General features: G+C 46.1%; 1 protein-coding gene across 3 annotated transcripts in view; it reads right to left on the bottom strand.

The window, feature by feature from the left end:
- clasp2 (cytoplasmic linker associated protein 2) overlaps nt 1-24,999 on the bottom strand; it is a 66,429-nt gene that overhangs the window by 36,984 nt on the left and 4,446 nt on the right. For all 3 annotated transcript variants that reach the window (XM_084158497.1, XM_084158495.1, XM_084158496.1), the window contains exons 2-8: nt 22,524-22,602; nt 20,536-20,639; nt 19,501-19,592; nt 18,418-18,493; nt 15,330-15,427; nt 12,740-12,810; nt 1,901-2,038 (exon numbers count right to left, since the gene is read on the bottom strand). In XM_084158497.1, coding sequence (XP_084014623.1) covers nt 1,901-2,038; nt 12,740-12,810; nt 15,330-15,427; nt 18,418-18,493; nt 19,501-19,592; nt 20,536-20,639; nt 22,524-22,602 — 658 coding nt within the window. The remainder of the gene's footprint in view (nt 1-1,900; nt 2,039-12,739; nt 12,811-15,329; nt 15,428-18,417; nt 18,494-19,500; nt 19,593-20,535; nt 20,640-22,523; nt 22,603-24,999) is intronic.

The raw sequence follows: 24,999 nt of genomic DNA, 5'->3' as shown, positions 1-24,999 counted from the left end.
CAACACCCTGTCGTTCTCCGCCAACATCAAGGCGGTGACCCGCTCCTGCAGGTTCATGCTCTACAACATTCGGAGAGTACGACCCTGCCTTACACAGGAAGCGGCACAGGTCCTAATCCAGGCACTTGTCATCTCCCGTCTGGACTACTGCAACTCGCTGTTGGCTGGCCTCCCTGCCTGTGCCATTAAACCCCTACAACTCATCCAGAATGCCGCAGCCCGTCTGGTGTTCAACCTTCCCAAGTTCTCTCACGTCACCCCCCTCCTCCGCACACTCCACTGGCTTCCAGTTGAAGCTCGCATCCGCTACAAGACCATGGTGCTTGCCTATGGAGCAGTGAGGGGAACGGCACCTCTGTACCTTCAGGCTCTGATCAGTCCCTACACCCAAACGAGGGCATTGCGTTCATCCACCTCTGGCCTGCTGGCTCCCCTTCCTCTGCGGAAGCATAGCTCCCGCTCAGCCCAGTCAAAACTGTTCGCTGCTCTGGCACCCCAATGGTGGAACAAGCTCCCTCACGACGCCAGGACAGCGGAGTCACTCACCACCTTCCGGAGACATTTGAAACCCCACCTCTTTAAGGAATACCTGGGATAGGATAAAGTGTTCCTTCTAACCCCCCCCCCCCCAAATTGTAAAGTGGTTATCCCACTGGCTATAGGGTGAACGCACCAATTTGCGAGTCGCTCTGGCTAAGAGCGTCTGCTAAATGACGTTAATGTGCCCTTGAGCAAGGCACTTAACCCTAATTGCTCCTGTAAGTCGCTCTGGATAAGAGCGTCTGCTAAATGACTAAAATGTAAATGTAAATGTAAAATAGAGAGATGGAGTGATCTACAGGGGATATCATCATCGCTATCATAGATGTTATCTCTTTCAAAGGCATAACTAATCAAGCCTGAGAGATCAAGCCTGAGAGATCAAGCCTGATGACTGATGACATATAGAACTTCCTGTGACGCAGCAATAATATAAAAGACATAGAACTTATCGAGCACAGATAAAAACAGCAAAGATCAGTGAGGATAGAGGAAAAGCTCCTGTGAAGAAGCCAGAAAATCTCCCCTCCCTCTGTCAGTCTGTTCGGCTTACTCATCTAACCGACCTGCTTAGAAAGCTAGTTCATCTCTCTCCGTCTGCATCATTGTTTATCTGACCATTATAAACTGGGTGGTTTGAGCCCTGAATGCTGATTGGCTGACAGCCGTTGTATATCAGACCGTATACCACAGGTATGACAAAACATTTATTTTTACTGCTTTAACTACTTTGGTAACCAGTTTATAATAGTAATAAGGCACCTCAGGGGTTTGTGGTATATGGCCAATATACCACGGCTAAGGGCTGTGTCCAGGCACTCCGTGTTGCATTGTGCATAAAAAACAGCCCTTAGTCGTGGTATATTGGTCATATACCACACCCCCTCTGGCCTTATTGCTTAATTAGCCAGCCCAACTCAATGGCCTTGTGGTTAGTGTCCGCCCTGAGATCAGAAGGTTAGGAGTTCCATCCCGGCTGATTCATACCAAAGACTATAAAAATGAGACCCGATGAGTCTCTGCTTGGCACTCAGCATTAAGGAGATAGATTGCGGGTAAAGCCTTGTGATAGACTAGCCTAGCGTCCTGTCCCCTGCTCCTATATGAGCCAAGGCTCGTGCAAGGCTACTTACCCAGCCCATGAGAAAGGGATATAATGTGATTAATAACAGCAGTCGCGTTTTGGCCATCAAGACAATGACACTAATGATATGAAATCAATCGAAGGAACTTTATTTGCAAATGTGTCTTTTTTATTCAAGTGTGATTACTCCTGGGTCACACAACGCCCAATGAATTATCAATATATCCTAAGAGGTGAGCAGGCCAGATAGGTCTTGAATAGGAGCTGGACTCTTACCGCCGATCTTGGATCCTGTAGCGCTGGGTCTGCGTGCAGTAGAAGACTCCGCCGGCTTTTTGGGGATTTTGGGGACTTTGAAGGCAGCCTGAGCACGGTTCCCATCCGTACTGTCTGCATCATCCTCAAAACTGTGGTCTGAGAGAGAGAGAGAGAGAGAGAGAGAGAGATGAGAGAGAGAGAGAGAGAGAGAGAGAGAGAGAGAGAGAGAGAGAGAGAGAGAGAGAGAGAGAGAGAGAGAGAGAGAGAGAGAGAGAGAGAGAGAGAGAGAGAGAGAGAGAGAGAGAGAGAGAGAGAGGAGAGAGAGAGAGAGAGAGAGAGAGAGTGAGAGAGAGGAGAGAGAGAGAGAGAGAGAGAGAGAGAGAGAGAGACAGAGAGAATAATTCATAATACTGTAGTAACATTGTTATTAACATCGTTATCATACATATCTTTGACATTTTATTATTTCACCCTTCTGTCATTAAAGTAGTTAGAGAAAAGAGAGAAGAGGAGGAGAGGTCTTCACTGAAGAAAAGAGCAAGGTCAGCGCTGATCAGTGATCAATAGTAACGACAGACACAAAAAGAGGCCACTGGCTGCAGGGAAAGCAGCTAATGCAGGCAATCTCTCTCCAACACACACACTGACCGCCTACACAACAATCACTAACAGAAAATGCCTTCTAGCTGATAGACCCTGAGATCATGATGGCATACAACAGATAAATTCACACCAAAACACACTGCACACACACACCAGCAATCCACAGCATGGGAAATACACCTCCATCTGCCTCAAAGCATGCATCAACCTGTGTATTATTAGAGCCACCCCACCCCCCCAACACACACCTCCAGCCGCACGGCAGAGATGAAAGCGCTGGCAGAGAAACGCAGACACACACAGTTGCTTTGACAACCACCGCACAGCGCTGAGAAATGCGCCAAAGCCACCACCCTACACCCCAACATACAGACGCACACAATATCACAAAGACGGACACATATACACACAATCACATCAACAGACTACATGCAGATTATGCACACACCAACAAACACAACCAACCCAGCCCTTATTCACACAAAGATACACCAGCTAAAACCAGCTCTAATTTATACTCCTGCATAAACACACACACACACGGTGGGCCCAGCCCTGCACTCACAGTCACAGATGCGTTTGCAGATGAGGCGCCTCATGCCTCCAGGAGGGCGTGGTTTTGGGGCGCCCCCCTCTTCTCAGACCCGTACCCCAACACACAACCCTCAAAACGGGGCTAGACACACACACACACCTTACTGCCACCCGAAAAACCCTCCACCCATACCACTGCCGGCATTTTCTCTGTCCTACCTCTCTCATTCGCTCGATCTCTCTTCTCCCCTCCTTCCCTCCACGGCCAGGCAGCCAATCAGTGCAGAGATGACATCATGGTGAAGCAGCCAGTGCGGAGGAAGGAGAGTGTGTGTGTGCGCGTGCGTGACGCCCCCAGAACATTAACATGGTTTCTCTAGCCTCCCTCACAGCAGCTAAGTTCATTACCATCGACACACACACCCAAACACACCGCGGCATTGACAGCTTAACACACATTCTACAGTGTCTTATCATATTTCACATATTCTGATATCCATAGAACACACACACATACAGATAGAGAGAGAACAAAGGCTGAGTGGGCCGTGGTGGCTGTGGAGGTGTAGAGCTGGACAGATCAGGGGGAGAGGAAGGCAGAGGGGAGGAGTGGGGAGGATGGGGGGACCACATCCCTCCAGCTGAGACCTGCTCTTTGAGTGTGTGTGCAGAGATGCTCCACACACACACACACACACACACACCTCAATCACAGTTCCATTTCAGGTCGGAGTGTGTTAGGGTGTTGGGGTCAGAGGTCAGGGTTCAGTAACCTAACACTTAATGAGAGAAGCTGCAGAGACACTGCAACAACCCTTATTATACCCCTTTGACAACTATATTAACCCTTTTCTATAACCCTTTCTTTAAAAAAGTATTAATCTCCAAAATTGTTTGAGTAATGGATTCTGGATGAAATATCCCAGCCAGGAGTCCTTGTAAATAAATCAGCTATTGAATTTAGAGTGCTATCCTTTTGATTTTCTACGTAAGTGGTTACAACCAGTCAACTGGTGTTTAATGAGTAGATTGGGAGACAGACTCGAAGTTAATACATCACATTAAGTTTCTGCCTGATGTATTGCAAAAGGAAATAGCAAAATGGCATTAGACTGGGAAAGATGGGTTGATCTGTGGACATCGGAGGGTTGGAGTTAAAATCAGAATGAATGGTGGATTGGCCGCTGTGGTTGAAAATCCAATTAGGAATGTATAAATATTTAATTACAGGTACCATAGATGTGAGCGAAATATCTGTAAGAAGAAGTATTGTTGTCCATTAGTTTACTCCAATTAGTGTAGGGATGGTAGGGTAGGGGGGGGGGGAAGTACAGAGAAAAAAATTAAAATAAAGAACTAAATAAGGGGGATTAGAAATTATGCAAACAATTACAGTGATACAACCTACAATATCAAAGCTGATCTACTCCCCCAATTGTTTTTGGTAGATTCAAATAAATCTGCCTGAGTAGTGCTTTACCAGTGACACAAACATGATCATATTAAGCTTTTGTCCAGTCAGCCCCCTTAGGAGGGCGAATCTCTGTCAAGGACGGAGCAAAGACGAGAGGGAGAGATGGGGAAAGGGTGCGAGATGGAGAGGAGAGAGAAAGATTCGTAGAGAGTGAGAAAATGGAGGAATAGAGAGAAAGGGAGGGATAGAGAAGAGATAGAGAGAAAAATAAAAGAGGGAGGGATCATTCATGGTGAGCAGACTGTTCAGGCTGTTGCCATGACAACCTGGAGAGACGTATCCTCAGGGGAGAAGAGCAGTGAGACACAACCATCACTAACAATGCGTAGGGCTCTGTAAAGCTCTGTATTGACATGATTGGGTGACGGTAGGTGGGGGCGGGAGGTCCTGTATAAACACCAACTCACTTCCTTGACAACTTCCTTCACAACAGCTCTGCTCAACAGCTACGTGAAGCACAAGAAGTGTGAATACCCTGTGCAGACTTCGGATTGACCATACAGCGCCTTTAACCAATTTTGTTTTTGAAAACACAAAGACAGAAATTAGGGGATTTTCTCGTGTGAATCAGCTATTATGAGAGTTTCGGCTGGCTATCGTCCAATTTAACAGCTTTAATCAAGGCGTGAACTGTGACCAATGTCAAGGTGAACCGAGGACCAAACGAACCCGCCACGGTTGTTGCCTCTACCTGTTGGAGGTGGAGTTCCAGAGCTCACAGGTGTGCCTGGCATGGAATGTGACTCCATCATCTCGCCCTCTTCAACGCGTGACTATCCGCAAATGTGGCCTAGCACTCCACCAATGCGGCCTGGCTCTGGAGAGAATAAATCTATTGCTAGTCTTTACGGTTTGCTGCACATTTTTACATTGTATTCCATTTCCAGTGAGACTACTCAAGCCATCGACTCACTGATGTGAGATGATGATGAGCGATCGGCAAAGGCCATCAGGAATCTGCTGGCATCACGGCACAACATCGCTCTAATCACAGTCAGAAGACAGTTGAAGAAACTTGAGTGGATTTATTCTATTTTATTCTGTTATAATTTATCTGTGCTTAGTAGCCGAGGCTATTTAGCAGACATCACTCTCGTATATTCTGTCAACACACAAACGGTATATTTTACAGTAAGAATATCATGGAATATAACAGAACATTTCCGTTTCTCTTACAATAAAAATATTACAGTGTAACAACAGTTAAAGGCGCTGCATGGTCAATCTGACGTCTGCATTGGCCGTGCAGCATTTACGGTGATACAGTCCCTGCAGAAGTCAGGGCATTCATACTTATTGCGCTTCGTGGAGCAGCAGCAGAGCTGTTGTGAAGGAAGTTGTCAAGGAACTGAGTTTGTGTTTATACAGGACCTTCCGCCCCCACCTACCATCAACCAATCATGTCAATGCGGAGCTATACGGAGCCCTCCACATTGTTAAAAAATTCACACCCTCCATACGGAGCCTCCTACCACAGTTTTCAGATCAAGCATGAATTGGCTTTTATGGTACATAATAGGCTACAGTCCAGATACAGCTTCTTCTGACAAAGTATGTATTTTTTCAGGTGTGGTTGTGCATGCGGGACAGAGGAAGAGCAATTCTTACACTAATGCTCTAAATTCAATCCCCCTCTTCTTCTTCATCCTCATCATTCAGTTCATTCAAATTCAATCGTGAATTATCAGCACAACTATCAGTTTCTATCTGGTTATATCGTCCATTCATTGATGTCACTCATTCAGTGAGGAGAGAGAGGCACATTAGCGTCTGGGTACCAACAATTTACAACGAATCCAAAAGCATAATCAGCGTTCTAACTCCCCCTTGCGGTGGTCTGGTGCAATGACCCAGTGACGCAAGGTACTATACCACAACGTGCTGTGGTATAACCTTTAAACTTTTAATTGAGGAACCACTGCACACGTGGGTCTGTCTATCTATTAGTGCTTTCTCCATCCTCTCTGGGTAGATTTCGAGTCACGCTACAGTAGCTATGGTGGAATCTCCCTCTAGCATGCTTACACCAATCCAATGCTTTTAAAGTGAGGGGATGGGCAGACTTCAGAGAATCAGCTCTGGGCAGAGGGGAATGGGAATAGTGGTTTGGCGTCAATATGTAAACCTTAAAAGACATGGTCCGATACTTTGGCGACTAAGTAAGTATTTTTTTAAACCTCCCGCTTTGGGCTGGATGTGTCAATGTGTATTTCATTCATGCATAATCTATGAGCATAATTATTATCTTAACTCAATTAGCCATGAAATCCCTAGTTTGAAAGTGACTGTTTTTCTTGAAGCTGTGCCACACCATTTTCCCTACATTTCCCCCCCACGTGGGCCAGCCCCCTAGCAATTTGAGTTCTAGCCAATGAGCTTCCTCCCCTCGCATTTGAGTGACAGCTAGAAGAGGCCTGCCCAGCGTTATCCAATGAGGTTGCAGGGCAGGCCCAATGGCTCAGTGGACACAGCAGAGAGAGCGAGCAATGATGTGATACACATACACTAAATGGCCAGAAGTATGTGGACACCCCTTCAAATGAGTGAATTCAGCTATTTCAGCCACACCCGTTGCTGACAGGTGTATAAAATCAAGGACACCGCCATGCAATCTCCATAGACAAACAGTGGCAGTAGAATGGTCTTACTGAAGAGCTCAGTGACTTTCAACGTGGCACCGTCATAGGATGCCACCTTTCCAACAAGTCAGTTCATCAAATTTATGCCCTGCTAGAGCTGCCCCGGTCAACTGTAAGTGCTGTTATTGTGAAGTGGAAACTTCTAGGAGCAACAACGGCTCAGCCACGAAGTGGTAGGCCACAAAAGCTCACAGAATGGGACCGCCGAGTGCTGATGTGCCTGTCCTCGGTTGCAACACTCACTACCGAGTTCCAAACTGCCTCTGGAAGCAACGTCAGCACAATAACTTTTTGTCGGGAGCTTCATGAAATGGGTTTCCATGGCTGAGCAGCCGCACACAAGCCTAAGATCACCATACGCAATGCCAAGCGTCGGCTGGAGTGGTGTAAAGCTCGCCACCATTGGACACTGGAGCAGTGGAAACGCGTTCTCTGGAGTGATGAATCACGTTTTACCATATATCAGTCCGAAGGACGAATCTGGGTTTGGCGGATGCCAGGAGAACACTACCTGCCCGAATGCATTGTGCCAACTGTAAAGAATGGTGGAGGAGGAATAATGGTCTGGGGCTGTTTTTCATGGTTCGGGCTAGGCCCCTTAGTTCCAGTGAAGGGAAATCTTAACGTTACAGCATAGAATTACATTCTAGACGATTCTGTGCTTCCAACTTTGTGGCAACAGTTTGGGGAAGGCCATTTCCTGTTTCAGCATGACAATGCCCCCGTGCACAAAGCGAGGTCCATGCAGAAGTGGTTTGTCGAGATCGGTGTGGAAGAACTTGACTGGTTTATCTGAACATAGGTGACGTAGTATGCAATTTCAGCTCGGGAGTGCTACTTTCAGAACTACTGGCTAAAAAGTATACAAAAGTACCGGAGAATCTCTTTAATGTGAGAAATCGAGGATGTGAGGTCAGTAGGCTACATCAGAATTAATCACATCTCTGTCACATCAACAAAACCACCCATAGCACGCAACATGTGGGCGCACACGCACGCACACTCCACTGACGCACACTCCACTGTGCACTGAGGAGTGTTGCCATGGATACGGCTGTAAGGTATGCCCTCCATTTCAGAGTCAAATAGACAGAAGGAAAGACAGGCAGAGAAAGAAAGAGGCCAAGAGACAGAAAAGTAGAGAATGAAATGACAAAAAGGATGATATAGAGCAGGGGTGGGAAAACTACGACCAACAGGCCGCATCCAGCCCGCGAAATAAATAAATAAAAAAAACACTCCAGGCCACAATTGAACATCTACAACTTCATAAGAAGTATGTAGAAATTATCATTTTGACCTATATATTTTCAAGTAACTGACCCTTTTCTGGCATGCAAATTAATTTAGACGAGGCAAAACCTTTGCCCACCCCTGATATACACTGAGTGTAAAAAACATTAGGAACACCATCCTAATATTGAGTTGCACCCCCTTTTACCCTCAGAACAGCCTGAATTCGTCGGCGCATGGACTACAAGATGTCGAAAGCATTCCACAGGGATGCTGGCCCATGTTGATTCCAATACTTCCCACAGTTGTGTCAAGTTGGCTGGATGTCCTTCGGGTGGTGGACCATTCTTGATACACACAGGAAACTGTTAAGCGTGAAAACCCCAGCAGCGTTGCAGTTTACATTTTAGTCATTTAGCAGCCGCTCTTATCCAGAGCAACTTATAGTAGAGTGGATACATTTTTCGTAATTGTCCTCCGTGGGAATCGAACCCACAACCCTGGCCTTGCAAGTGCCATGCTCTACCAACTGACACTCAAACCGGTGCGCCTGGCACCTACTACCATACCCCGTTAAAATATTTTGTCTTGCCCATTCACCCTCTGAATGGTACACATACACAATCCATGTCTCAAAAAAAGTATTCTTTAACCTGTCTCCCCTTCATCTACACTGACTGAAGTGGATTTAACAGGTGACATCAATAAGGGATCATAGCTTTCACCTGGTCAGTCTATGTCATGGAAAGAGCAGGTGTTCCTAATGTTTTGTACACTCAGTGTAGAATGTGACTGAGGTGATATGCTCAGTTATAATCCACCTATCTACTGGCTGCTCAGGCAGAACTAAAACCATTTTAAGAGAAAACCTACACACACTCCCCAGTCCCCAATCCGAAAAAACATTTGGGTTTCAGATCCACAAACCAAACACGCGCTCTCCAATCCCCAATACATGTGAGAATTATCCCAGAGTTATTCCAATGCAGGGTAGAGGCGGAAACATAATCCACATTCTGAGAACGTCACACACATAGCCAAAAAATACATCCATAACAAAACCACCCAGCAAGCAAAACAAATTTGGTGGAGCACTGTAAATATTTTTTTAAACAATAACTACATGCGAGCACACACACACTTTCTATCCTCGTGGGGACCTAAAATGTATTTCATTTCAAAATCTTATTTTCACTAACCCCTAACCCGTAACTCTAACCCAAACCCTAATTGTAACCCTAAAGCTTAAAATAGCCTTTGTCCTCATGGGGATGTGGGAAATGTAGTCACGAGGGAGAATTTTCCTTGTTTTACTATCCTTATGTACCTAAAATCCTTGCGCGTGTGGGGGATTTTAGGTACACACTAGAATAGAAGAACAAGACCACACACACGCATCTCACAGACACAGATACACACAAAACACAGGCATTTTTACAATGCGCTGCAAAAATGTGTTTGTGTCCACAGGGGGCAGCACTAGCCTTTATCTGTGAAACAACAAAAACAAGAAGACTCTTGGAAGGAAGACTCATGTGACTCATATTTGTCCTATTTCACTCATGTACTAATTGTATTAATACACACTTGTGAATTGGAAATGTGTTTTTCATATCCAACTCTCCCTGAGACACCCTCGGAGAGTGGGGTCACGGCCAGGCTCAGCCATCAACGGATACCCTGGAGGGTTAAGTGCCTTGCTCAAGGGCACAGACAGATTTTTCACTATGTTGGCTCGGGGATTCGAACTAGCGACCTTTCGTTTACTTGCCCAACACTCTAACCGCTAGGCTATGTGCCGTGTGTGTTTACTGTGCCCGTGTGTGTGTCAGGTAGACTAGCGGTTAAGAGCGTTGGGGCAGTAACCGAAAGGCCGCTGGTTTGAATCCCAGAGCCGACTAAGTAAAACAATAAAAAATAAGGTTGATATGCCCTTGAGCAAGGCACTTAACCCTAACTGCTCCAATAAGTCACTCAGGATAAGAGCATCTGCTAAGTGACTAAAATGTCAAATGTAAATGTGTTTAGTGTGTGTGTGTTGTGATGAATCATTACATCCCGTCTAAGGCAGAGGAACAGCTAATGATGTCATGACTGTTCTGAGTGGAATCTATAACATTAGCTAGCTAGGAACAGGATTAGTACATAGAGGCCCTTCTGTACCGAAAATCACGTGTGTGTGTATGGTAATCTGTTCTAAGCTGCAGAAGCACACGTTATAAACAGCAGAATAAGTTCCTTATTGTCAGGCCCATGTGACACAGATCCAATCCACACAAGCCATCTGTCTAAACACATGCCAACACAGTTACACATATGAACAGCCAATACATAGTATGTGACGAGGATATAAACAAATACCCAAAGCGGAGTCGGACATGCCTTGATAGCAATACTGCCGTAAAATGCCATAACAGTTTGTTTAAATACAGTACTATGATGAAGGATGATTCTCCTTGGATGTCTTCGTTTTGGAGATGGACGCAATACGATGGAAATCTGTGAGACTAGGAGACAAGGAGATGAGGAGAGGAGACAAGGGTATGAAACAAGGAGACGAGGAGAGGAAACAAAGATACAATGATATGAAACAAGGAGTAGAGGAGAGGAAACAAGCAAATTGAACAAGTAGATGAAACAAGGAGACAAGGTGATGGAACAAGGAGATGGGGAGAGGAAACAAGGAGATGAGCAGCACAGACACTGAACCGTTTCGTTTCCAGGTCAAGAAGAGGGATAGACTATAATAATAAAATGGCAGCATAACCGTGGAGATGGGCTACCCTGGAAACAGGGTCATGCTATTCTCTGCAGAGACGGAGGCATTGAGGCAGAATGAGCTTGTCTGTGTGTGTGTCACTGTCAACAATGCACCACTAAGCAGCTGATGGAGCTACTGAGGGTCAGTTTGCAGTGCACTCAATTCCTCTGGGCTACTAGGACTACTGCGTAGTGCGTGTGTTCTTACAGAGAGAGAAGCCAGCAGCAGTGACACACATTACCTTCTCTCTCTCACACACACCTACCTTAAAATGTGAGTTTCAGTCCCAAAGTCTAACAGTCTTAAATAAAGCCTCTCTCTCACCTACACACACCTGACCTACAAACTAATACAGGCAGAGAGTTGGGAGAGAAGAGGGAGTAGGGAGAGAGAATGAGAGAGTAGAGAGGGAGAAAGCGAGAGAGAAAGAGCTAAAACAGAAAAACAACTCATACATTCTAAACACTCATACAAGAACTCAATCCCACTCACATACACTCAAACTATCCCCAGACAAACAGACATTTTAAGGAACTCAGAGGAACTCCCTAAGCTGATTTCACTCCAGAGCCAAAGATTACACACACACACACACACACACTCACCATATCCCTCATCCCCTCTCTGTCATAATTAATTAGGGAAAAGCAGTGACAGGCACAGCTCTGAGGCCCTGGCTGGTACAACTGCAGATCTCTCTCCCTCTCTTTCCCCCTTCCTTCCCTCCCTCCCTCTCTCTCGCTCTCTCTGGCTCCCCCTTTGCCTCCCAGCAACAGCTGTGTTGATCCTTCAGAATAAAAGCTCCACAGTCAGTTTGTGTGTATGTGTGTTTGTGTGTCCTCTTTGTCCCTGACAATGCAGTCTGGCTGCCTCTTGCTTTTCTGTGTTCTAAATGTGTGTGTTGTGTTTGGCTGATGGTGTGTGTTCTGTCCTCCGGTTGGAGCTTTGGGTTTACTGTTTGGGGGGAAAACAGAGTCTGGTTACTCAAGTTCCCCTCCTCCACATCAGAATGGGACAGAATGAGAGCTACGTCTGACCTTCCAGTGTCTCTGCAGGTAGACTAGGAGCCCAAAGCTCACTGCCCTCTCTGAACTGAAACCCCTGGGAGTGCAGGGGTTGAACCCAACCACCCCATACTGCCACTGGAGACGGTATCATAGCAACCTTACACACCCCCCCCCCCCCACCATTCCTTAACCCCTTCTGTGATCCCCTAAGGATAAATGTACCTCAACAGACTGCGTGTAAAGAGACTGACTAAGGAACAGACAAATTACAATACAACGAATACAATACAAACTGTAGACAACTGAAAACTTTACATCCAAACTACAACTCCACAAAAATACAACCAACATTCCAACTGCCAGATAACAGCAGCAGTTCTGGTGTTGCTGGGCAGGGATTTGATCCAACCAGACATCAGATATCTGAAGTCTGGAGATGGAAACTCCTGAGAGATTAAACTGGTAATCCTATTGCACCCTCTGACAGACTTTCTAGACACACACGCACACAGCCACCGCTACAAGACCAGCCAGACCACAGCACTAGAGGGACAAACAGCAGAAAGACAAAAAGCGAAGATGAAAATGAGGGATGGAGGGACTCACCGTGACTGGGGCTGAGCGCCATGTTCCCAGAATTCAACGCTTCATCAAAACGCCCGTATATTGTCTGTAACCTGGAGACAAGAGACGGGAAAAGGTCGTCAGAATACACACACCAGCACACAGACACACACCAACATGAGTAATCTGGATAGCATGACAGGAGAGAGAATACAGCAACACGTGTTGTCTGAAGGTGGGTGTGTCTCACATGCTACTAACATGACTCTCACAAGCAAAAGTGAAGCATCAACATCTGAACCTACCTCTGACCCTAACTCACAAACACACTGAAATTACTATTATTACTGTGGGAAAACATCCTTCCCTGCTCTACTTCTATTGAGGACATTATTAGTGACAGCATGATGATCATCCAGACATCTTCTCATTGATATTAATGAGAGTATTTGGGTAGGAACAGAAGACTGTGTTCTGAGCTTCAGGCTGAGCGTCACTGCCTCAATAACACAGCACAGCAAGAATTCTAACGAAGTCTGCGACATCACAAACACACAGACAGACGGTCTGTAACATCTCCTACACAGGCTGTTCACGTCAGCTACGACATAACACATACCGGTATGTCTGTTTGCAACAAAACACACACACATTATTACACACACACACACACACACACACACACACACACACACACAATGTCAAAGGATAAGGTTGAGATTAATAACGATAAGACCAGAGCAAAAGTGTGTGTGTATATATACACACCGTCCACCTAGCAGTCAAACCCCCAGACAGCTTAGCTCTCCTGATTACTGACAATTAGCGATAGGCTCCTCAGCTACGTAGCATTTACACACCGCTCAACAATTAGCCAACATTAGCATTTCCATATTGATTTACGCTCCGAATTAGCATAGCGTAGTGTTGTCTAGCCGTTATCCAAATTAGCGTAGCGATATCATTTCCATATGGGATGATTAATGGGTCGGCGTGTTGCTACATAGCGTAGCGGTAGCTCCTATGCTACTGTCACGCTGGAGTCCTCTGCTCTTTGTATCCAACATGGTGCAGTGGCTCAGAGACAGGAGGGAGTGAGGGAGCAAATGAAAGAGGGAGGGGGCAAGAGAGGTAGGGAGGAGGAACGGGAAGAAAGAAACAGCAGGAGACAAATGCATATTACGCGGCACGCGACAAAGCACCACCCATCATCTCTCAGACACATACACCATCTCAGTGAAAGGCTTTGTGTGTGTGTGTTTTGTATGACATGGAGCGACAGTGTATAACGGAGCAGGGCAGTGTTTGTGTGACAGTGCGGATATGCTGTTCCCCTTCACATAACCTCCCCGACAGAACACACACACACACCAGACAGATTTCAGAGGGGGAGGGGCTTTGGCACTGCCAGCACAGGGAGAGAAAAGATGCCCCTCCCCCTCTCTTTCTCCCTCCCTCTTTTCCCCTCCCTCCCTCCCTCTACTTCTCATCACATTTACTCCCAGTCCTTTCGTTTACTAAGAATCTGTCACATTTATCATAGATATCCCTTCGTCTTCTCCTCGGCTAAAACACACATATGTAAAGACTTCTTTCTTTCTCTCTCACCCTTTACCCAATCCTTTCTCTTTCTCAAAATCATTCCCTTTCCACCTCTCTTTTTCTCATCCTCCTCTCTCCCTTCTCTCTCTTTGTCCATCTCCCTTCTTTCTTCTCCCACTCCCCCTTCTCTTTCACCTTTTCCTGATATGTGATCTGGTCATCTAGGCCTCAGGCTGCACACACATTCCAGTAAAACACATACACTCACACACTCACTTCTCTAAAACAGGCCTAAGCAGACACAGCGCTCACAGAATAGAATGTTCTCTCCCAGACAGTGTTTGTCTGTATCAGTTAACATCACAACATGTAACAGACAACACACACGCTATTTATTCTTATAGGCGAGAGACAGAAAGAGAGAGAGATAGAAAGGGAGAGTGAGAAAGAGAGAAAGAGAGAGGAGACTGTGCTCAGAATGACAACACTCTAGACTCCTTATTACAGTAACCACGGTGACCAAAGCAAGTCACTCAATGGAGCTCTTAAGAGACGGCACACACTCCTCCCCCTCTCTTCCTCTCTGTATTGTTCAGTGCCCTCTCCCACTCTCTCTCGGCCCCTCCTCCCCTTTTCCTTTCTCCCTCTCTTTCTTTCCTCCCCCTCGCTCTTTGTATTGTCTAGTATAAAGTGTCTCTGTGTATGACTGTGTGAGGGGCAGAGTGGAGCATGGTGTGGACAGGGACAGAGACCAAGCCAACACACTTAGTATTCCCAGTCAAAACCACTTTGACACTCGTCATTCACTAATAAAGTACATAGCAACAAAACCCACGGAGACTAGCCAGACAGAACAGCCACAAATTTTTTTTTTACAGACTAGCATTCGCAACAGTTTTCTCGTAAAAGTGTCAACAACAATGGCATGACGACCAATACATGGCACCTACAGAGTAAATCGTAGTATACACACACCACACGCACAAACACACCGCACGCACAAACACACCGCACGCACAAACACACTGCACGCACAAACACACCGCACGCACACACCCCACACACCACACACACACAGACAAACACTCACCGTGTGGCAGGCAGGCCTCTCTTTCCCAGGTCAGCTCTGACTCTCTCTCCTATGTGGCGATACACATCCACCAGCGATGCTGTGGCAGCCTCACGCACCTGCACACAGGATACACAATATTGATTATCTCATCTTTGGATTTTATCTTTATTTATCCAGTATCATTATTATCTAAATACTTAAATAATTTAATATTTCATATTATTCACATTTTAGTCAAATAGCAGATGCTGTTAAACAGGGAGATAAGAATTACTGTAGCATTAAACATCTATTGGCCCTTGACTCTAAACACAAGCATCCTATTGGCCCTTGACTCTAAACAGGAGCATCATAACTCAAACTCGTGGATAGTAGCCAGATGAGTTAACAGGACAGGCAGCCAGGGACTCAAAGGGGAGTCAGTGAGTTCTACCACTGTAGGGTCAGTGTCAGGACTGTGTGTGTGTGTGTGTGTGTGTGTGGTCAGGACAGACAGGATGAGTGGCCTCAGATAACTGATAGGCCTAGCAGAGGATAATGCATTAACTTTCCCTCGCTCACCCCAACACACACACACACACACACACACACACACACACACACACATTTTACCCCCCAGTGAGATGTGACTTTACAACCTTAATTCTCACTGGGCTCGCAGTGCTTGGCAGGATGGTATTCATATATGGTGCCAGTGCGTGTCTGTGTGTTAGCACTGTGCTAAAAGAAGTGGGATTTTCTGTAACATAGATTAAGTCCACTCCTCTTTGAGTGGGATTAAAAACACTGGGAGGGGGCGGGGCACACACATACATATGAGCCATGCGACGTGATTGGCTTGGTGTGTTGTAAAGGGTGCTGTGACTGGCTGAATGCTGCAAGTGTTAAATTCTGATTGGCTGGGAGCAGGGCTGTGTGTGGGCGGGACTGCCATGGAATATGAGGGATGGTGATTGGTTGGGACAGCGTGTTGTAGGGGTGTGAACGTTTAAACGAAATTGGGATCCTAGCAAATAGCACAATGACTGGAAGTCTATGGGTAACGCTAGTTAAAATTGGCTCAAGAAACTACCTCCAACTTCCTTCATACTGGACAGTGACATAAAAATGATATCCACGAGTTTCTGACTCTGGGGAAGTAGATGAAGGGCCACGTTGCCCACAATTTTTTTTTTTAAATCACAGTGCAGCTGGCTCGCCTGCTCTTTCTCTTCGCTAATGATGCCAGTGTGTGTTCAGTCTTCGGTCTGTTGCTAGTAGAATATCCTAGCCTATTCATTGATGCTGTGGTCCTCTGTAGCTCAGCTGGTAGAGCACGGCGCTTGTAACGCCAAGGTAGTGGGTTCGATCCCCGGGACCACCCATACACAAAAAAATAATAATGTATGCACGCATGACTGTAAGTCGCTTTGGATAAAAGCGTCTGCTAAATGGCATATTTATTTATTTATTTATTTATTTATTTATGCTAGGCCTTGCTTTACTGATGTTGCGAGAAATTGCAGGCCAAGAAATTGCGAGATACAGCTTTTCATTGCCGATAGATAGGCCTAGTGCACGGTTCTGACTTTCTGCCTGGTGGCCGACCTGCCAATACTGTGCACCTCCCCTCTCTCTCCATCCCTCGCTAGCACGCTATGAAAGATGCAAGTGTTTGTGTTCTTGGAAGTACGGCAACTAATCAGTCTCCTCCATTCCAAAAATACTGAATCTTAAGTCGATTCCTAGCGGAAGATGGGTTTTCTTTCTACTAAATGTCTTGGTAAGTCACAGTATTTAATTAACTTTAAAGTACTTCTTTAGGAGAGAACGGTCTACACGCAGGCAGCTCAAGATTATTTGATTGACAGTTCTGGTCGCCTAGTGATGGACGTTAGTCCCGCTTCAGAAGCAGCATTCCTTTACAGACAAGTAAAATGCCTGTTCAGTGGCGCTTCCAAACTATCTCCAGAGAAGGTTTGGTGTTGGCATTTAAAAAGCCGTAGTGTACCCTTACAGACAAACAAACATGCTGTAGCCGAGGCTCTTTCAAGGGTATTTGACTGCGTTAGATACAAGTTCATTGCCCAGCGCTAGCGGTCATACATAATAGGACAGTTTTTCTGCATTGTGAATAGACATTTTATGATTTTTGTTAATCATTTTAACGGAAAACCAATAAAAAAATGGCTGTTTAAAAGTTAAGCAAAATTGATTGTCCATTTGTCACATCCCTAGAGTGTAGGAGGATAATGATTGGGTAGCTGACAGGCACAGATTTCAACCCTGGGGTAAACACAGACAGAGACATAGACACACACCCAGACACTAATGCTGGGGTGGGAAAAAAATTGATAGTTACATATCAGGATATAATCTTTTATGATAAATCGCATCGTTTTGATAATACTGCAATATAATTTTTCCGCTAGTTGGCTGTACCTGCAGTACAACTCCTGTATTTTTCCTTCATAGCTTGTTCTCAATCTTAAAAAAAAAATATGGCACCAATTTGTTTTCAGCACTTTTATTTCCCTGACTGATCAAAACTCGTTCTAATGGCTCTCTCTTGTCCCTCTGCAGCAGACATATGGTGAGCAATATGTTTGGAACGTCGAATCGCAATAAAATCACAGTATCGAATCGCAATTTATATAGAATCGTGAGAATCTCAATACATATCGTATCGGCACCTAAGTATCGTGACAATAACGTATCGTCAGGTCCCTGGCAATTCCCAGCCTTAACAGACACACACAATAATCACTCTGTGGGTGTGTGAGGGGGTTGGGGACTCATGTTTCAGTGGTGAAACCAGGGTTCTCTCTCACCCAGCTATTTAACAGTCTCCCATTGACTGGCTAATAACAGGGTAAAGGATTAGAATAGGAACCTCCAGCACACTGGCATTCCTGTATTGTCGTATACTCCACCATAGAAACACAATGATTAGAACTTCTGTGCGCTCCACGATGTGTTTAATGGAACTCAAACCTATAGCTGGTCTGTAACAGAGCTTCCTCTCTATGTTACATTAACACTCTAGACATTAGGCTTTAAATACAGACAGGGACAGAGACTGGGGACAAAAAGGGATTCAGGTTCACCCTCACGCACACTCTCTTACCTGTGGGTTCTGGTCTCCAGTCAGAGTGCAGAGGTACGGAACGATCTTACTGAGACTCAAAGGCTGAGCACCATACCTGGGGGGGGGGGGGGGGGTTGGAGAGGGAGAGAGAGAGAGAGAGAGATGGTATGAGTTTAGCTGTGGAACTGACCATTCAGTAGCATTCACCAGTAGGCTATAGAGAGGGACCTTAAGCTATGTAGCAGCTTAGAATTTACAACAACGGTGGTGCTATTAGCAAGATGATGCTACAATTAGCGAGGAGATGCTAAAGGCTTTAGCTTTAGAGCAGGGGTGTCAAACTCATTCCATGGAGGGCCTAGTGTCTGCAGGTTTTTGGTTTTTCCTTTCAATTAAGCCCTAGACAACCAGGTGTGGGGAGTTCTTTACTAATTAGTGACCTTAATTCATCAATCAAGGACAAGGGAGGAGTGAAAACCCGCAGCCACTAGGCCCTCCGTGGAATGAGTTTGACACATGTGCTTTAGAGTGTGTGCATGCCTTAGAGCAGGGTTCTTCAATTCCGGTCCTGGAGGGCCGAAACACCTGTTTTTCATCCTCTCCTTCTAATCAGGGGCTAATTCAGACCTGGGACACCAGGTGAGTGCAATTAACTACCAGGTAGAAATATAAAACAGAAGTGATTCGGCCCTCCAGGACCAGAATTGAAGAACCCTGCCTTAGAGGAATAGTGTTAGCAGCATAAACTAAACCTGTAAGTCAAGTACTTTCTCCAGAAGTGTGCAACTTCACTTCCCTAAATTCCAACACCAGTCCAATACTTCTAAATGTGTAGATGAGTGCGGAAGTGGACAGATTATTGGGACTCAGGGTAGGTCACTATAGAGCCACCAACTCTGACCTCTAGTCACTCACACAGGTAAGAAGATGAATTCTGGAGAGAGAGTGGGTTGTGTCGGTCTTTAGCCCTTTCTCTCACACACAAACAAATATGATTATGTTCCATGTAAGCTGCAGTAGGGGATTCATATTGTCCTGTGGTATATGACCCTCTCTCTACTTTTCACTCCGTATGACCTGTGACCTCAGGAAGTGATTGATGGGGAAAGAGGAAGTACTCACGTGTTGAGGGTGGCGCAGAGAACCAGACACACCCCCTCTCTGCTGCGGAAATTCTTATGTTTGAAACCAGGAAGCAACCTCTCCCACACATACTACAGAGAGAGATAGAGAGAGTTAACACTGAAGGAGTCTATTGGAGGCAAACTGCACGGGGGCTCAGCAGATTATTGATTAAGAAGGTTACAGTCTCTGTGTGTGTAAGTAATTTTCCATGCAGTTCAGGTTATGTCCAGAAGAGGGAGCTGCTATCCTGATACGGTCTCTGTGTTATTCTAGAGCTAGGCAGCTGTGGTGAATGATGTATTATTGACAGAATCAGAGAGAGAGAGGCTGGGGTTTGGTTGCTGTAAACTCTCACTCTCGGAGGTGAGCTTCTCACAGTTATATGCCTGAACTCCTCTACCCAGCAGGCAAAGCTGGGTAAAATATCCTAATTAAAGCCAGTTAGTTGTAATCAGGTTTTAATGTAATATAATCTGGCTGTAATTATGTAATTTCAACCAGTTCAGCTATCTGATCTACAGAAAGATGAGAAGCAATAACTGCAGTCCTCCAGGCCTGACATGTAACTTAACGTAATGTAATACTCCTGGAATACAGGAAGGGACGATCTGTCTATTTGCCCCCCTCTCTCACTTTTGAGAGAGTATAATGTATGTGTCATGCTTGTGTGTGTGTGTCTCACCATTGGCGATGCTGTGTGTATATGACGTGCGTGCTGTGTGTGTGTCTCACCATAGGCGATGCTGTGTGTATATGACGTGCGTGCTGTGTGTGTGTCTCACCATAGGCGATGCTGTGTGTATATGACGTGCGTGCTGTGTGTGTGTCTCACCATAGGCGATGCTGTGTGTATATGACGTGCTTGCTGTGTGTGTGTCTCACCATAGGCGATGCTGTGTGTATATGACGTGCGTGCTGTGTGTGTGTCTCACCATAGGCGATGCTGTGTGTATATGACGTGCGTGCTGTGTGTGTGTCTCACCATAGGCGATGCTGTGTGTATATGACGTGCGTGCTGTGTGTGTGTCTCACCATAGGCGATGCGGTAACTTCCATACAGCGGAGGATGACAGTCTGACTCTGGTCTCTGACCTGGTCCTTACTGTCCCCCAACCTGTCCACTAATGCTGGGACCACTGGGGAGAGGGAGAGTGAGAGGCAGTATTTGACAGCACATAACGTAATACAGAACCATGTACCCTTTTTATTATGTCTATTAATCACACACACACACACACCAGACCTTAGTGCCCCCTAGTGGACTTGAAGAAATCAACAATGTCACAAATCACAGTTACAATCACACACTTACTCAGACAGAGACATTCAAATGTCATATTTGAATACTTGACTTCAATCTAGAATTAAACATTGGGAGTACAGCGGCTACTAGACAGACTTAATTAGACAGTGGGTCTCTACGGGACAGAGTTACTGTCGAGTTCACACAGTTGTCTGCTAGCAGAGAGACAGACGGGAGTCAGAGTTTGGACCAGACAGACAGGCTGAAAGAGGAATCAGAGTTTGACCAGACAGATAGAGACAGGCTGAAAGAGGAATCAGAGTTTGACCAGACAGATAGAGACAGGCTGAAAGAGGAATCAGAGTTTGGACCAGACGGACAGACAGGCTGAGGGGAGTCAGAATTTGGACCAGACAGAGTTGAGATTTTCCTTAGAGGCACTAGTTTCTCTGCTACTGTTTTACGCAATCCTCAGATTTCCCCTTCGAACCTCAAACACAAGCACATGCACACACACCGAGGGCGAAGAAGGGATGCAGTCGGATCACCCTGTCACTCCCCCGCTGATGTTTTCAGGGAGGAATGCCTCTGTGTGTGTGTGTGGTGGGTTGTTGCTACCACAACAGCTGGTTTCCTAGGCAACAGGGACAATAAGGGTCCAGCACACAGTGTCGGGGGGCATTGTTGCAGAGACGGACACACGTCATCATCTGATGTTAGCATCAAACACACACGCACGTGAACATATGTGCGAGTTCATTGTGGTATTCCCCTGCTCTCACCAGCAAACATATTTTTTCATTTATTGTCATTTTATTTGAGCTCTTTAAACTGAGGAAATTGTTGCATTAGAGGACTGAGGTTTCACTTCCTCTGAACACTGGACACACACACACTCGTCAGAACACTGTACAAGATGGCCGCAGCCGATCATCAACGAGAGACAGGAGAGAGATAAACAGGAACAGAAATACACAACACAGACACAGCCAGTGAGGGGTGAGTCAGTTCTGTGTAGATCACTAATGTCCCTCATTAATCACTATGTGGTCCTCTGTAGCTCAGCTGGTAGAGCACAGCGCTTGTAACACCAAGGTAGTGGGTTCGATCCCCGGGACCACACATACACGAAAATGTATGCACGCATGACTGTAAGTCGCTTTGGATAAAAGCGTCTGCTAAATGGCATATTATTATTATTATTACTATGACCTCATCTCCCTCTCCTCTGTGTTTGTAGAGAGAGGGGAGTGAAATTAAGGGAGGGGTAGAGTGAGAGACGATAGACCTTGTTTAGAGGACATTTTTGCCCTGAATGCCAAGAGAGATATTAGACTAAACTTTTCCATTAAGGACATTACACACACACACACACACGACAGAGAGAAGAGTGTGTGTGTTTTCAGATAGTTGGGTTCAGGCGATGTCACAGACGGTTGTTTTCCCTTTGGAGTCTGACAGCCTGTCTCCTCCTAGAGATAGATTGTGTGTGTGTGTGTGTGTGTGTGGCCAGCCTGGGTGACAATGACAACTGGTGACACCTGCAGCAGTGGTCTGACAGGACAGAGTTATATAAGTACACCACACACAGACCAAAGGCAGACACAGGAGCAGTCCATGAGGGCTGTGTGTGTGTGCAGGGGGTTAGATGGGGTGGTCCTACAGTAATCCAGACCATTTGCAGCCTAAATATAGAAAATAGGATGAATCGGGGGAGAGAGACAGAGAGACAGAGAGACAGAGAGACAGAAGCGGTAGAGGAGTGTACGCATCTCACCTGTTCCCAGGTATCCTCTGAAGCGCTCCCCCAAGCGATCGACGAACGCCCCGGCAATGTCTATCCCCAACAACGCCACCTACAGGACAGACACAGAAACACATTACTGTCAACACAGGGTGACACACACACAGTTAAAACACACAAACACACCCTCAACACACACAGTATCAAAGTTAGAGTTATGTCTCTCTCTGTAGTCTAGTTTTCCAGTGTGTGTGTGTGTGTGTGTGTGTGTGTGTGAGAGAGAGAGAGATTAGGATCTGATCTCATGCAGAGGGAGCTGTGCGTCTGGAATGTTCATGTTGGCAGACCACGATGGAAGCAGAACATTCCAGAGAAAATCTGTAAAAATATTCCCCCTTTCCCAGAGAGAGGGATCCTGACTGCTGTTATTCCCTATTTTAGTCAAACAGATTGAGTGGAGCCAGGTAACCACAGAGAGAGGGGGGGAGAGAGAGGATGGGAGAGAAAGAGGGAGTTCTATCGTATGTCTTAGATTATGCTCTTGTGGAGTATTGAGACCAAAGGCGTCATGACATCATAAATTGGACCAGGTCCAGAGGTCTGAGGAGGAGAACAGAGAGAAGAAAGGAGAGAAGATGGCTGCTTACAGGACAGAGGACGAGAGAGAGGGGGGAAGGAGACGGATGAGAGGCGGAGAGAAATTAAGAAGAGAAAACTGACAGCAGAATAGAGGGAAGGGAGGACAGAGTAGAGAGAGAAGGGAGGACAGAGAAGAGGACGGAGAAGAGAGGACAGAGAAGAGGACGGAGAAGAGAGGACGGAGAAGAGAGAGAAGGGAGGACAGAGAAGAGAGAGAAGGGAGGACAGGGAAGAGAGGACAGAGAAGAGAGGACGGAGAAGAGAGGACAGAGAAGAGAGAGAAGGGAGGACGGAGAAGAGAAGAGAGAGAAGGGAGGACGGAGAAGAGAGGACAGAGAAGAGAGAGAAGGGAGGACAGGTGAGAGAGAGAGATGATTACAGATCGACCCCCAGTCCTGCCTGCCTCCCCCCTCTCAGCCATATGGCAGTTGAGAGCGATTGAGGGGGCTGTGTGTGTTTGTGTGTGTGTGAGTTTACCTGGGGGTGACAGTGGGGGGGGGAGTCTGCAGGCTAGCTGAGCAGTAAACACAGTCACTGAGACTAGAGGGAGGAAGGGGAGGGGAAGAGGGGGAGCGAGGACCATATATCCACTCAGGTATTCTCAGGCCCCTCTGATATTAACACACTGAAAACAACACACCAACCCTTGGCTGTCAGCCTGTGTGTGTGTGAGTTTACCTGGGGGTGACAGTGGGGGGGAGTCTGCAGGCTAGCTGAGCAGTAAACACAGTCACTGAGACTAGAGGGAGGAAGGGGAGGGGAAGAGGGGGAGCGAGGACCATATGTCCACTCAGGTATTCTCAGGCCCCTCTGATATTAACACAATGAAAACAACACACCAACCCTTGGCTGTCAGCCTGTGTTTGTTCATGACTCACTGTGTATGTCGTCTAGCTGGTAGTGACCTTGCAGAAACACACGATAAAGATGACGTAGCATCTTTACCAAAACTGCATGGTCAACTGTCAGTCCAGCCATCCCAACCAGAGGAAAAGCCCAGCCTCCATCTGAGAAGGGGAATCCCATTCTGACCATGTTCAATGGACTGGGATCTAACAATGCATACTCCTCGCATCCTCTCTCCTCTCCTTCTCAAAACCCATTGAGAAGGAGGAGAAGAGACGCGAGGAGTATACAATTGAGATTCTCCAATTGTCTGAGACCTAAAGACTATCCCAGGCTTTAGCTCAGCGGGGTAAGTTTAGTAGAGCGCAGATAACCCGGGTTCAAACCCAGTCGACCATATCTGCAGCTCTAAAACATTCAGAGAGCGCAGAAAAGGCAATCTGCAATATTAATGTGGCTGCTGTGGAGCGTGCGTGTGTTGCATATGGACTGGCTGTACTGTTACAGTGAGGGAAAAACGTATTTGATCCCCTGCTGATTTTGTACGTTTGCCCACTGACAAAGAAATGATCAGTCTATAATTTTAATGGTAGGTTTATTTGAACAGTGAGAGACAGAATAACAACAAAAAAATCCAGAAAAACGCATGTCAAAAATGTTATAAATTGATTTGTATTTTAATGAGGGAAATAAGTATTTGACCCCCTCTCAAGCAGAAAGATATCTGGCTCCCAGGTGTCTTTTATACAGGTAACGAGCTGAGATTAGGAGCACACTCTTAAAGGGAGTGCTCCTAATCTCAGCTTGTTACCTGTATAAAAGACACCTGTCCACAGAAGCAATCAATCAATCAGATTCCAAACTCTCCACCATGGCCAAGACCAAAGAGCTCTCCAAGGATGTCAGGGACAAGATTGTAGACCTACACAAGGCTGGAATGGGCTACAAGACCATCGCCAAGCAGCTTGGTGAGAAGGTGACAACAGTTGGTGCGATTATTTGCAAATGGAGGAAACACAAAAGA

Source organism: Coregonus lavaretus, assembly GCF_964263955.1.
Source record: "Coregonus lavaretus genome assembly, chromosome: 3".
Lineage (NCBI taxonomy): Eukaryota > Metazoa > Chordata > Actinopteri > Salmoniformes > Salmonidae > Coregonus > Coregonus lavaretus.
Note: the sequence above shows the minus strand (reverse complement) of the source record. Positions and strands in the feature narration are given on the sequence as shown.